The sequence below is a fragment of the Typha latifolia genome, chromosome 1, assembly GCF_019914945.1.
Source record: "Typha latifolia isolate L0001 chromosome 1, TyphaL0001v2, whole genome shotgun sequence".
Classification (NCBI taxonomy): Eukaryota; Viridiplantae; Streptophyta; class Magnoliopsida; order Poales; family Typhaceae; genus Typha; species Typha latifolia.
In genome coordinates this window covers 731,101-745,453 of record NC_133086.1, presented here as the reverse complement: position 1 = coordinate 745,453, position 14,353 = coordinate 731,101, and the positions used below count along the sequence as shown (strand labels likewise).

Genomic DNA, 14,353 nt, shown 5'->3' with positions numbered 1-14,353 from the left:
ATTCACAAATAAGAAAAACGAAAGATAGCTTAAACAATCCTCACTGCTTAGCAAATATCAACATCACAACAAGAAATTATATTATATCTAGCCCAATTAGTACACAAAGCAAACAATTTTTGTGAGAACAGCTTGTTCTTCTATTCATAACTTTGGTAATATATAGTTCTATGCCATTTTTTTTTATTATTGAAACCCTAAATATGATAGAAATAATGTGGGTGAAACCAGACATAGTAGTATAGCTCAAAATGTGGCAAGAGGTATCGCCTAACCACACTGCTCTAATATTCAGAATATGGTTAATTATGTCTACATTCCCTTAATACCCAGTTTTCATAAAAAACCTCCTAAATATTTTTAGATTACAATGTTCTCTATGAATTTTAGATCTAAAGTGAAATAGCAAACAACGGTGACGAAATACATTGTTATACTTCTAATAAATATATCACACTATTATTTTAAATAAAAATAAATTAAATAGTAAATTTTATAATTACCCTCAAATAACTTAACATCCTTCTTCCCTCCTCCTCGCTGTCATTCCCTCGAGATTCATGCATCCCTCATCTTCTCCCACATCGTCACTTCTCCTCCCTCTCTCCTCCATTTTATAGTGTGAGCATGGAAGTGCACGGGAGATTCTTAGCCATGTGATCGCCGTGGTCATGATCTATATTCGATCTCAATTGCCTCCACTGTGTGTGACCTCGTCCACTCTATGTCGCTGTCCTCACAGCCATCCTTGACTATCCATGGCCATTGCTACCTTCAACTTCACTGCCCTCGTTCTTGGTTGTCTTTGTCCTCATTGCCTGTGATCGTTGTACCCTCTCAGCCACCGCAAACAGAAGCTCCTCCTCAAAGCCGATGGACGGTTCGTCGACGTTGCCCCTTGAGATCTGCGTGTGCAATCATTGATGCAACAGATGGTGAGGCGAGAGAAGGGAGAGGAGAGGAAGGTGGGGGGATTAACAATCTTGGTCGGCTAGTGCCAGGCTATCGCACGTCGACGTTAGGGAGGCGATATCGATAGTCGGCGACGCCGATTTCCGGAGGAGAAGTCAATGACTGTGAAAGGAGGAAGACAATAGGTATGATATAAGTATTGAAAAATTAAATTATATCAATATGTATTTTTTATCATACTTTAATTAAATGGGTATATAAGTGTTATAACGGCATTTAAGTTATTTCGGAATTAATTATGTATGATATAACTATTTTTTTTGGTACACTAACAAAAGAGTGAAATTAAAATCTCTCAAAAGTTTAGGAGGCAAGTTGTAATACGGAAGTTTTCACAAAAATGGGATATAATTTAGGGGTATTGATGTAATTAACCCTGCGGAATATTCCAAATGATTGATGCGAAGTCGGGGAATAGCAATCGGTGGATTAATAAATCCGGCGGAGTTAAAAACTTTTTTTTTAATCCATTTCCCCCAAATCAACACCATCTGCCTCTATCGCTCTACTCTCATGTCTTCCGGTTATTATTAGGTAGATTAGATAGATCACTCCCACAAATGAAGGTGGAAGTTGGGGTTGGGTTAGGTGAGGTTTTATATTAACCCTCCTCACTCCTCCCTCTTCCCTCCCTCTCCTCATCCCCCCGCCATGGGCAACAAGAAGCGAAACCCTACACCTCAATCCGACAAGAAGGTGGCGCAGTCGCAGTCGCCGTCACCGCAGGAGGACGTGAAGGCGGAGTGCGATAAAGCTCTAACGGCGCTCCGCCGCGGGAACCACACTAAAGCCCTGCGGCTCATGAAGGAGGCGTGCGGGAAGCACGGCGACGCCTCCGCGCTCCTCCACCGCGTCCACGGCACCGTCCACGTCAAGGCCGCCGGCATCCTAGACGATCCTGCCGCCAAGCTCCGCCACCTACGGTCCGCCGTCGACGCCGCCCGCCGCGCGGCGGCGCTCTCGCCGGCATCGGTGGAGTTCGCGTTCTTCTACGCGAACCTCCTCTACGAGGCGGCCTCCGATGGGAAGGGGTACGAGGAGGTCGTCCAGGAGTGCGAGCGCGCGCTCGCGATCGAGGAGCCCGTCGACCCCGCGAGCGAGTCGCTCCAGGACGACGGCGGCAAGGCCGCCGCGAGCTCGACTCCCGAGGTGCGGATCGCGCACGTGCACCAGGAGCTGCGCTCCTTGATCCAGAAGGCAAACATCGCCTCCATCTCCACATGGATGAAGAGTTTAGGGAACGGGGAGGAGAAGTTTCGGTTGATCCCGATGCGGCGGGTGTCCGAGGATCCCATGGAGGTCCGCCTCGTGCCGGCCCCCGGCGCGGCGCGCCGGCCTAATGAGATCAAGAAGGCTACGAAGACCCCGGAGGAGAGGCGGATGGAGATCGAGGTCCGTGTCGCCGCGGCTCGTTTGCTCCAGCAGCGGTCGACGGGGTCGGGAAACGAGGAAAACCCTCGCCTCAGCGGCAGCGCCGACTCCTCACCAGCGTCTTCCTCTGGGTCTCACCGACTCGAACGCCGTAAATTAGGTTCACGGAAGCCAGCCTCGTCGGAGAGGATGGATCAAGTCCGCGCCTACTGGAACTCAATGAGTGCCGAGAGGCGGCTTGCATTCCTTCAAGTTAGCATCTCGGAAATCACAGCTCACTATGCTGCCACAAAGGACACCCTCGCCTCCGACATTCTATCGGAGGCTCTGTCATTTATTGCGGCCGAAGGGACTTGGAAGTTCTGGGTCTGCTGTCGCTGCAAAGAGAAGTTTGGGGATTGCGAGTCACATGCGCAGCATGTAATGCGTGAGCATTTGGGCAGCCTCTCGCTGAAGCTCCAGTCCGTGCTCCCCGAGGAAGTTGATGGTAGGTGGAGTGATATGCTAACCAATGGTAGTTGGAAGCCGATTGATGTGGCCACCGCAGTTAAGATGCTCGAAGAGGAGCCTCTAAAGTGTGGCGTTGTCAATGACGACCACTCAGATAGTGGTAGTAAAGATAAGGACTCTGCGTCAGAGTACTGGAGTGCGAGAGAGAACTCGGACTCTTCTACCTCGCCCCATGAGGTGGAATTGAAGGAGCGTGAGACTTGCAACACATCTGACTTCATCACTGATGTCCATCGAAAGTGGCCGCTTGCTGATGATGTTGAGAGAACTAGGCTTTTGGAAAGGATTCAGTCCATGTTTAAGCTATTTTTGCAGCATAAATGCCTTTCAGTTAGCCACCTGAATAAGGTGATACAGTTTGCTATGGAAGAAGTCCAAGGATTGCCATCTGGCTCGCTTCTGCTGAATCATGCTCTGGACCAGTCGCAGCTTTGCATTTGCTTCTTGGGTGCTTTGAACCTGCGGAAGGTCCTCAAGTTCTTGCAGGAGCTGTCACAGTCTTGTGGATTAGTGAAGAACTCTGAGAAGGATGATGCTGCTGTTGATGGGGATAATGGTAGACGAAAGAGTGATGCTTCAGAGGAAGTCAATCTGATTTGCAATTCGTCAAGTCTTCTTTTGGATAGTAGTTCTTTCAGGGAAAAGACTAGTCTTGGAAATGCTGATAATTGTGGCACAGATGAGGGAATAGATGGTGTGCCCAATACTGATGCTCTACTTTCGTGGTTGTTTGCTGGGCCTTCAAATGGAGAACAACTATCTGCATGGACCTCTATGCGAGAGGAGAAAGCAAATCAGGCATCCGAGATCCTTCAGATGCTCGAGAAGGAGTTCTACCTCTTGCAGAGCATGTGTGAGAGGAAATGTGAACACCTGAGCTATGAGGAGGGTTTGCAGGCAGTCGAGAATCTATGTTTTGAAGAACTTAAGCGGAGGGAACATGCTGGGAAATGCCAATCTGAAGGTTATGAAGGCATTCTCAAGAGGCGGCAGGATGAGCTCATTGAGCGGGAGAACGATGAGATATTTGTGATAAACAGATTCGAGCTGGATGCCCTCACTAATGTTCTGAAGGAGGCACAAGCGCTGAATATGTCTCAATTTGGATATGACGAGACTTTATGTGGTGTGACTTCCCGCTTGTGTGAATTGGATAATGACGATGATGATGAGTGGAGGATGCGCATACACCAAAGTGACACATGCATAGGAATAACTATTCAGAGACAAAAAGAGCAAATGTCTGTGGAGGTTCGCTTGTTCATAGTTTTCTTTTCTCTCTGTTCAATGACTTGTACAATAATAATGTCATTCAGATTGAAGCCTCATTCTTATCTTTCTGCTTTGCAGCTTAACAAGGTAGATGCTAGGATTATGAGAAATGTGGCAGGAGTACACCAGTTAGAGCTTAAACTTGGGCCTGTTTCCTCCTTTGATTATCGGGCTGTTGTTTCACCTCTTCTGAAGTCTTTCTTGCGAGTCTGTATTTCTGCCTTGCTCACATGTTCCTTAATATTTTGTTCTATTGCATTGGGCTTTCATCATCTTGCCTGGTTCCACTTGTTTTGCAGATGCACTTGGAGGATCTAGTCGACAAGGATGCCACAGAGAAATCTGATGCTGCAAGAGAAGCCTTCCTGGCAGAACTTGCTTTGGATGCTAAGAAGAATGTCGGTAAAGGAGGTGACGTGAAGCAATCTCATGAGAAGTCAAAAGACAAGAAAAAGTATAGGGATCACAGGAAAACTAAGGACACGAAGGTTGTGGTGATTTCTACCTGATTAGCTTTTTGTACTGGTACTGATACCCATGCCTGATAGATCTTTCCTAATAAATTAGTGCTAATGTTGGTAAATGTTTTCCAGGCTTTCAGCTATAGCAGTCAGCTTCTCCTTCATGAGGAAACTGTCGAAAAATCGTAAGCAAACTTATAGCCATGATCTAATTGTCCCTTATTGTAATAATCAATCATTTGTTCCTTGTGTTCTCTGATAAATATTTGTACATCTGTTTCCTTTTCTTTTTTTGTCCTAACCCATCATCAAGGACTATTCTGGGGAACTCATAGCAATTTAATTTTTCTAAGAGATCTATTTCTTTGCAGAACATTCCTGCAGTATCTCTCTTTTAATCTTGAGTGTTTGCTATCCATCTTTTTGTGCAAGCTAGGTGCAACCCTTCAAAAGTTTTTGTACACATGAAAAATCTAGACTAAACAGGATGATAGTTACTACTAAGCTGTCAGTTGCATGATTGCTTTCAAAATTTGTGACAAGTTGCTGGTGAAACTTCTGAAATGATGATTCTTTGTTGGAATGCTTTTTTATTATTTGTTAATCCATGATGGGCATGTATTGTTGGAGGTTGCTAAAAGTTGCTTGGGAGGCAAGTCTATATGTAATTTCTGAGGCTTAGACATAATCCACTCGATCTCAAGAAGAGCTTGATGATACCATTTTTCTATTGCTAGGGATTTTGGACAGTTACTTGTAGTGTAAAATCATCTATAGGCAACTGCAGATTATGCCTTTATGGTGTAACTATCGATTATCTTGTAGTGCATGTTTATCACCTAACATGTATCCTATTGCATGTGATGTTTATAGACTCGACAGACTGTTATAGTGTTATCTTAAAGGAAACTTGTTTGCATATTCTTCCGTAGCTGGTCTTTTATTTTACTCTTTTGGTGCAAATGATTTTGCTCCAGATGAATACATGGTAATCTAGCTACCATCAGCTGCTTACTTTTATCCTTCCTGAATTATTTTCTTTTAGATCTATGGTTCATACAGCTATTAACTGGTTGGCAGCATATTTTGGTGCAGTGAAATTCTTGCTGATGGTAATAATTTGGAGCCTGGGACCATTATTGGTGATACCTTAAGTCAACAGGAAGAAGAGATTAAACGTAGAGCAGAGCTTGAAGAAGAGGAAAGGAAGCTGGAGGAGACATTGGAGTACCAGAGGCGGATAGAAGAAGAGGCAAAGCAGAAGCACCTTGCTGAGCAATTTAAGGACACATCTGCCTCTTTTCCAACCAATATAATTGGTCAATCATGTACTGCTGATTCAGATATAAATTTGGATCACAAGGCCAGCATGCATACTAATTCTTCACCTGTTTGCCTAGAGGGTATAGATTTTGGTGATTTTCACTTTTCTGAAGCTGCTTTTCCTGAAAATAAGTCTCATCTGATGGGGCAGCTACCAAACTCGGAGGATGACTTCATGGGAAAGTATGATGGAACTGACACTAATGAGATACAACAGTTTGGTTGCAATAATGCAGTGAATATGAAAGGGTCTTTGAAGATGAATAGAATAGAAAAAAATGCTCCCCCTCTAACATCTTCTAATAGTTCTAGCATCCAAAAGATTAAGAACACAAGCAGTCAACCTCATCTCAAGTCCAAGCAAGGTTATACCTCTATTTTAAAATCAAATTGATAATTTATATTAGTAAAATTGGTTATCTATTATAGATCAGTTGCATTTGAAAGGAAGTCCTCAGTATACATATATGTGTGTATATATATATATATATATATATTCTGCAGGCACACCAGGCTCCGTTCATGATGGTTTAGTGACTTCTGACCAACAAACAGGCAGCCAAGCTCCTAGACGAAGCAACACAGCTAAAATACTTTGCAGAAACAACCAAACTTCCCAAAATGCAAAAGAAAATTTATCACCTATGTGGTCTTTTGATGGTGTACAGTACGCAGATCAAGCTTGCAGTGTTTCAAATAATGCACATTCTGATAAAGGTGGGAATAAGCTGTATCTGCTTTTATTTATTTTTTCAACCTTTCAAGCTGCACAACTTTCACTTGTCTTTGTATGTTATTTTGTTCAATTATTTTCATTCAATTATTTGGACGTTTTAAGTTGCTTTTTTAGTAGTATATAGATTTTCGTTTAAATGAATATTTGTTGTTTTGACAGACATATGGATTTCTACAATAACATAGTTAGATTTTTTTTTCTGTTTCAGATATAGTACTTTTTAAATTGCTTTTTAGGACCATATAGTAATTTTTGACGTTATTTTGTGTTACTCTAATTAATATAGAATCTGTATGCTTAACAATTAACATAGATGTTTGTGTTATTGTAACTTGAAGTATGTTTTGCAAAGTTGAAATAATTTGCGGAAATCCATATCTCCGAACAATTTTTTTTTAACAAGATCGGTCGACAATGAGATTAGGTTCAGTTCTAGACACTACAGCTTGCATGTAGCAAATATCCTGAACCTTTAGTTGTTACCTTGGTTGTTATTAGAAGGAAAAAAATGACATTCCATTGCACGAGGCTCGCACGTACGCAAAGTTTGGGGAGGGGAGATATATGCAGTCTTATGGGCCATGGCCTCTAAAATGCAAGGGGTAAGCCTCCTTTGAGTGACTGAAGTGTCGGTTGGTTGGATAACAATTCAAAGTTGAGAAGGTGAAGGAAATTGGTGTGCTTAAGCTTATACATCGTGGTAATGTGGGCAGTTGACATTGCTGCATGACCTTTGAGGCATATTAGCCAAATCGTCTTAAGTGAGTCATTCCATTTTGTCACATAAAACATTTTATAAATTATATTGTTTTTCCATTGCTTGAAACAAGATTTCTCGTAGTCACTGTTGGTGGCAGAAGTTTGGGCCTTTCCTTTTCAGCATAATTTTGCAATTGAGCAGTGTTCTGAAATGTAGTAGTGCATGCATTTGACATATGATGGCATATTGCTGATGTGATATTTTTTTGGTCCTGCATAGATCACATGTTGGCCTCCTAATTAGTACATGAGTGTGCCACCTGTGTAACATACTATAGGTAGATATAGCAGGTTAACCGTGAGATGTAAATGACTATTTGCTTGAACATTTGGGCATCATATTTTTATTTTAATTATGATTTTACGCCCAAAGTACATATAATAGATACCAACCATGTCAGCCTGCTCTGCTGTTTTTTGGGCATTTTCCAGTGGATGATAAGTAGAAATTTCAGATATGAACTTATCCTGCAGTTTTCTGAAAAATCATGAAGTTTTTGCAAATATTAAATTGTCAAGTAGGAAACACCTGAGCAATCATGGCCCAATTATTAACTTTGTGATCTGTGATATTCATCCTTACTAGATTAATAGTTAACATGTTTATCTTTAAGTCTTGGCTATTAAAAAGAAGATTGTGAAAAAAAAGCAATTGTAAGACAGATATTCTTTAACAATCTTAAAGAGCCCTAATGTAGCACATCTTGTTAGCTATCAAATAAGAAAAATGCCTTACACACAAAGACTTCACAAACATTCTACAAAAAGTGTAGATGTGGTACCGTCCTGCGCATAGATGATGATGGTTTTGAGGTGGAGAGAGAAACTACCAATGATTGATAAATTGCCATGTCATTCTGTCTGTAGAGTGTCAAGTGCTTTAAGCTTAATATTACTCATCAGATAAATATCATGTTCATCTTCTGATTTGTGGAAGTGCTAGCCTATAATCTGTATCGTCTAACTAACATTACTATAATGTGGCTTAACATATTTGTCAAAATCATGGCTGGTCGAGGCTGTTTTTTTTTCTTTTGGAGGAATCAAATCTTGTACTTGGAAATTGGAATAGTACAGGAAAAAAAGTCACTTTGTACTCATTATAGTTAAAGCTCATTGATTTTTAGATTGTTTATTGTTTCTTATACACATTGCACTTCACAATCAAGCTGTAACTGGGAAACCAGAAACAGCTAGTTTGTGTGCTCCGTACTACCGTTCCCTTTTTTGATTGCTTCTTTTAGTGAAGAATTTGTCAATGGCACCCAGGTGACAATGGAGTAAATGTGTTGAGACAAATGCATGTTGAAGAGGATGATGACGAAAGGTTCCAAGCAGACCTCAAGAAAGCTGTGTGTCAAAGCCTCGGTATGTCTGTAGTTTCTGTTATATATTCCGTAAACTTTTAGTCAATCTTGGAGACAATCAAGTCTACAAAATTCTTACTATTCAATTTTTTTGATAGGTCTGCGAGGAAAAATATTTTTTTGCATATTGTGGTACTATACTATTAGTTTCTTTGACATTCTTGAAAGGTTTTAGATAAACATTTTCCAGCTCAATTCTCCATATTTAAGAAAGTGTGTTAGATTTACGTTATGAAAGTTGGAGATTCTACTATTTGACATAAAATTCTCAGAAAACAGAGCTAGTTTCACATGGCAATTTGGATAGTAGTAAGTGCGATATTTACTTCCGTTAGTTCTATGTTAGTGTCATATTGAGTTCAATATGAACCATGTTTTTGGCTTTCTGGAGCAGTACATTTACCCATGATTGCAAACTCAAATTATGAAAGCTTTATATACATTTCTTATCCTGTTATCTGTTACTAGGGCAGAAGTTATTTATCTGAAAGGCACAAAGAAATCATTGCAGGGTGGATATATATATATATATATATATTTTTTTTTTTTTTCTGTCCATGGTGAATTAGATGTGAGTTCCAACTAGAAGATGATCCCTAGTGTTGTTTTACGTCTTCAACTAAGGGATCATCATCTACTACCCATATATTGTAAACACTTCTTTACTTTTCTTACTTTAACATTTACTAGTCTAAAGCTAAAGCAGCCAAAATGTTGTAATTTTTTATTGTTTGTCAATTGGACTGTGCAATTTCATTTTCCTGATTTGCTCTTGCCATTCATCCCAGAAGATGGTTATGGTTCTTCTACTAAGGAAACTATAAGCATTGAGGATGGAAAAGATGCATTCGGTACTGGCCTTAGAAATGCCGTTGGTGAATACAATTGTTTCTTAAATGTGATTATCCAGGTAACTATTGACAAATCTCAAAGATAGTGCCATATATGTTAATTGCTTAGTTGAATATCATTCAGCTATCCTCCAATGATCTCATCTTTTGCATATTTACTCAGTCATTATGGCATTTAAGGCGGTTTCGAGATGAGTTCCTTAAGACGTCATCATTGCATATGCATGTTGGAAATCCTTGTGTTGTTTGCGCACTATACGAAATCTTCATTGCTTTGAGCAAAGCATCTAAGGGGCAGAGAGAAGCTATTGCACCTACTTCTCTGAGGATAGCTTTGAGCAACTTGTATCCTGATAGCAAATTCTTTCAGGAGGTAATTCTGGAACCTGTTTCCACGTAGGTCTTCTATTCATCTTTTATTATTGACCGAGAATGTTCAACTACAAAATATCAGTTATATATGTCAAGTTGTTTGAAAGTGCCTTGTGTACTTTCAGTTTGCACAAGGCTTTGTATGTTTTTATCTCTCTATTGCTACCTAATGAATCTGATTCCCATTTACAGAAACAAATGAATGATGCATCTGAGGTTTTAGCGGTAATCTTTGAGTGCTTGCATAAGTCATATACCTCCACTTCTAGTGAATGCGATGATGAATCTCATGAAAGTAATTCTGTGGGTTCTTGGGATTGTGCGAATAATGCTTGTATAGCGCATTCTCTTTTTGGAATGGATATCGATGAACAAATGAACTGTTACAGCTGCGGGCTGGAGTCCAGGCACCTTAAATATACTTCATTCTTCCACAACATCAATGCAAATTCACTTCGAACCACAAAGGCATGCCTTATTTGATTTCATATATGCACAATCAAGTTTTCTATAATAATGCGAATTTCCTTTTAAACTAAATCTTCTATATTTGCTCTTCAGATAATGTGTGCAGAGAGTGGTTTTGATGAGCTTTTGAAGATTGTGGAGATGAATCACCAGTTAGCTTGCGATCTAGAAGCTGGTGGTTGTGGAAAACAAAATTATATTCATCATATTCTCTCGATCTCACCACATGTTTTTACAACTGGTAACGTTGTTGGCTTTTAAATTTGTGCTTAATTTCATCTTAGAGATGCAAATGGTTTTTTAAACTTGGCCTGGAAATAGATGAACCTAAATGTGTAACTGTGGCCAGGGGTGCTTAAAAATCCCTACTCCTGGTTGTACCTTAAATCCTGAACTTCACTTTTTATGAACTATATCTTAGGCATCATCAAGCATAACTTGTTCACATTGTGTTGCAGTATTGGGCTGGCAGAATACCAAAGAAAGTGCAACTGACATAGCTGCAACATTGGCGGGCATTACGACTGAAATAGACATTGGTGTCCTTTACCAAGGTTTAGATAAAGGAAGCAAACATTCCCTGGTTTCAGTGGTATGGCCAAAACATAGCTGGTAGCTTTTTGATATGCAGTACTTGTTCTATTGCAAGCCTAAGTACCCTCTATTGTTGATGAAACTATGTTACTTGATCTTGAATATAACTCATATTAGAAGAGAAAAGTACATTCTGGTTCCACTAGAGTAGGTTGCATTCAAGAGTCGACTGCCTAGAGATGTTGCCAAGAAAGAAAAAGCAACATTCTAGGTTGCATACATACTTTTTTGGTAGAAATTCTCAACCATATTAACCACCTTTAACTTTGAGGATTATACTTCATCTATCTATTCGCTTAGAAACATGTTCTTCTGCTTCATCTTGTTTTATATACTTATCTGCTCACACTCTCATGTCAATCTTTGTGAAGCAAACTCTTAAACTCAGCAGCTTACATCTCTGCAAGCAATTTTCTTTGTTTGTTTCGAATTGACTTTTAAAGTCTTGATTAATTGGACTCGAGTTCATAGTTCTCATATCTCATTTTTGGCCGCAACATTTGTTTATATTCGTCCAACAGCAGAATAATTCTATTTGTTATAGTGAATAATAACCACAAGCACTGTATAGGTTGAATGCAGTGGGATTGATGGCTGAGACAGTGCTGGGGCCATTAAGTGTTGCTTAATATTGCTCATGGAGTAATAAAGTGTTGTACTATTGTTGTCTACTTATCTTACTGCCTGTCGACTAACAATAGTCCGGAGTATATTTGCATGTTCTGCTATATGGAAATGGAATATATTCATATCAAGCCTTTATTCTAGTGCTACTATCTGCTTAAATAAGTCTAGATAAGGAAAATGCTATCATAGGAAACTTGGACGTGAAATTCTTTCCAAAATAATAGTCTATAACGATGTTTAATGCTGCATCTCCCAGTAGGGATCCTAAGCTGTAGCTTCATTGCTGTCACCTTCCAGGCTTTTCCTTACAACGTGAGTTAGAGAAGGAGCATGTCTATCAGTTGAGAAGGCTATACGAAAGGATTAAGTATAGATCATCAACTCTCTGTTGATGTTTATCTGGCCTTATCATATTTACTCTGTAAATTTAAAATGGATGTAAAAGTCCTTTCTTAGAAGCAATTGGCATCTGGCATAACACGAGTCTAGGAGGGCTATTCCTTTTCTCCACATATAGCTTGAAATTATGTCATGACCACGATGAACATTACTACATAGCTTTGCTTAGTAGTGCTTTTGTTTGAAGTTTGAAATGAAGTAGTCATTGTGAAGACTGATCCTGTTGTGAAACTGTATTTAGCAAACAAGGGAACATCCTGTGGCCGAGGAAGGCAATGTAAATACTGCCCGAAATATGTAGATAAGCAAGAAAACTGTGAAATCCATAGACTAGCATAGTAACACGGCGAGACTGTTCAAAACAGTGCTGAATTAGGACGCCACATGTTAGCGCAACTGGAATTTATGCACAGGATATGACAGTATGCTAGATCGCATGCATAAGGAAAGTCTTGTGTAGTGATTCATTATTATGACAATTATTTCCGTAGGGTAAATGGATATTTTGTAACTGTAGGTAAATGAATACTTTGTAACTGTAAGGACAAATAGATGAGCATATGGAATAGGCATGTTTCATTTCTTGCACAGTTCAGAAAGAATATATATGTCGACTGAATTGCTTTGCAACAGAAGATCAGTGAGAGGCTTGAGTTAATTGTAATATGATAGCTCACAATCGAAGCTCCACAATTGAGCTGATGGGATTGCATAATTGTGGTCTGAAATGCTGTTTCAAGTTAGTCAACAAATCTGAAATTAGGATTTGAGCATTACAGCAACTTACCAACTAGTCACATTGTTGGAGTTCATCTTTTGTCTCTTGTCATACTATCTGCAATTATAAGTATACAGTTTTTGTTTTCAGTGATCAGCTTAAGTTTGGTAATCTCATATACAGGTTTGTTATTATGGGCAACATTATCACTGCTTTGCTTATGAGCATGACCGGTGGGTCATGTATGATGACCAGACTGTCAAGGTAATTCTAGAGGGGTACTTCTTCATATTCCTCGTGGATTACCTTGTGAGCTATGATCTAAAAATTAACTCGTGCAGGTGATCGGTGGTTGGAATGATGTACTTACTATTTGTGAAAGGGGACATTTGCAACCTCAAGTCCTCTTCTTTGAGGCTGTTAATTAATTGTTTCTCGGATGGATGGTTATCATATGTTTCTGTTCATTGAATCAGATCATATCCTCTGTAGCTGCTACAATTGATAGATCAGCACATTTTTTTTGCCAGTGATCATCAGACTTATCACTCTTGGATCCATTAACTGCACAGTGATGATCAAATGCTGATTATAAATTGGGTCATCTGGTTTTACTCTGACCCCTTCGTATACCATAAACATGAGAATATTTTTTACAGCCAATAGTTAGTCGACCAATACTAAAGAAGCCAGTAATTTTTGTCCCCTATCTTCTATATTTGAGTTCAACTCATTACAAAGATTCTGTTCTCCTCCAATAAGGGTCGCCATACATCAAGCCAGGAGATTACATACTTTCCATGTTGGAGTTGTCAAAGGTACTCACTAGTCCTCAGAATTGACATATTGATTTGATTTCTAGATTTTGATCAACAACTTTGTTTGAGTGATTTTGTGCATAAATTTTTACACCAACAATGTGGTCATTACAGTTGACTCTGATATTTGTATCGGTCAGGAAGATGCCTATGAAAAATGTAATACTTTATGCTTTATCTTTGCTCGAATACTGAAGGAACCATGGTAATTTTGCCAATCTTTTTGGGGATATTGAGGAGGTTTTATTGTTAGATTTGTATAGTTCTGTGCCTCAATGTTGTAGAGATGGAGAGTGTAAAACTGATGATAATGATGATGAGAATGAAGTAGTCACAATGACGCTTTGCCTTGCTTCTCTTTTTTCTATTTTTTTCCTTTACTTTTTTGGTCTGTGTTGTCAATAAGTCGGAGGAGGGGTTTCAAGATTTTCTGTCAAGTATCAAGACACATGAATGGTATTCTTGTTACTCTTTGAGCATTTTCTGTAACAGGTTACATTGGTCGTGAGGATCTTGCAAGTCTTATGACAGAACTTAAAAATGCAGCATATTCCTTCGTTTCTTTATTTGTTCAGGGTTGTGCCATGATGTTGCAAGAGATTGTGAAGAGCAAGCGTGTGATGGTTGAATAATTGTAGCAGTATTTGGCTTCTGATTTGTCCCATTGATGTATGTCATCAGGAAGAGCTCGGCTTTTCTTTTATTTCTTTTAACATTTTTTTGGCATTTCATGGA

The 14,353-nt window shown here is 39.5% G+C and overlaps 1 protein-coding gene across 5 annotated transcripts; it reads left to right on the top strand.

Moving 5' to 3' along the window:
- The first annotated feature begins 1,436 nt into the window (after nucleotides 1–1,436).
- Nucleotides 1,437–13,972, top strand: LOC140788068 (uncharacterized). 5 transcript variants are annotated; one of them, XR_012108956.1, is made up of 15 exons: nucleotides 1,437–4,104; nucleotides 4,204–4,332; nucleotides 4,425–4,613; nucleotides 4,719–4,771; nucleotides 5,682–6,274; nucleotides 6,414–6,626; nucleotides 8,674–8,772; nucleotides 9,560–9,681; nucleotides 9,786–9,995; nucleotides 10,187–10,462; nucleotides 10,556–10,703; nucleotides 10,921–11,054; nucleotides 12,984–13,064; nucleotides 13,142–13,618; nucleotides 13,733–13,972. XR_012108956.1 is itself a non-coding variant. In XM_073137199.1 (14 exons), the coding sequence occupies exons 1-14, from the start codon at nucleotides 1,624–1,626 to the stop codon at nucleotides 13,226–13,228; spliced, it is 4,764 nt and encodes a 1,587-aa protein (XP_072993300.1). In that variant the 5' UTR covers nucleotides 1,437–1,623; the 3' UTR covers nucleotides 13,229–13,972. The 5 variants fall into 5 exon arrangements, 4 of the variants coding, with proteins under 4 accessions (XP_072993300.1, XP_072993292.1, XP_072993280.1 ...); XM_073137199.1 differs by having other exon boundaries at nucleotides 6,465–6,626; nucleotides 13,142–13,972; XM_073137191.1 differs by having other exon boundaries at nucleotides 9,563–9,681; nucleotides 13,142–13,972.
- The last annotated feature ends 381 nt before the right edge of the window (nucleotides 13,973–14,353 follow it).

What these genes read in the sequence shown, in the direction of transcription:
- LOC140788068 (XM_073137179.1), top strand. Translation starts at nt 1,624, where the DNA reads ATGGGCAACAAGAAGCGAAACCCTACACCTCAATCCGACAAGAAGGTG. An exon ending in AAGAGCAAATGTCTGTGGAG is followed by an intron (nt 4,105 to 4,203) that starts GTTCGCTTGTTC and finishes TCTGCTTTGCAG; the next exon opens with CTTAACAAGGTAGATGCTAG. An exon ending in ACCACATGTTTTTACAACTG is followed by an intron (nt 10,704 to 10,920) that starts GTAACGTTGTTG and finishes ATTGTGTTGCAG; the next exon opens with TATTGGGCTGGCAGAATACC.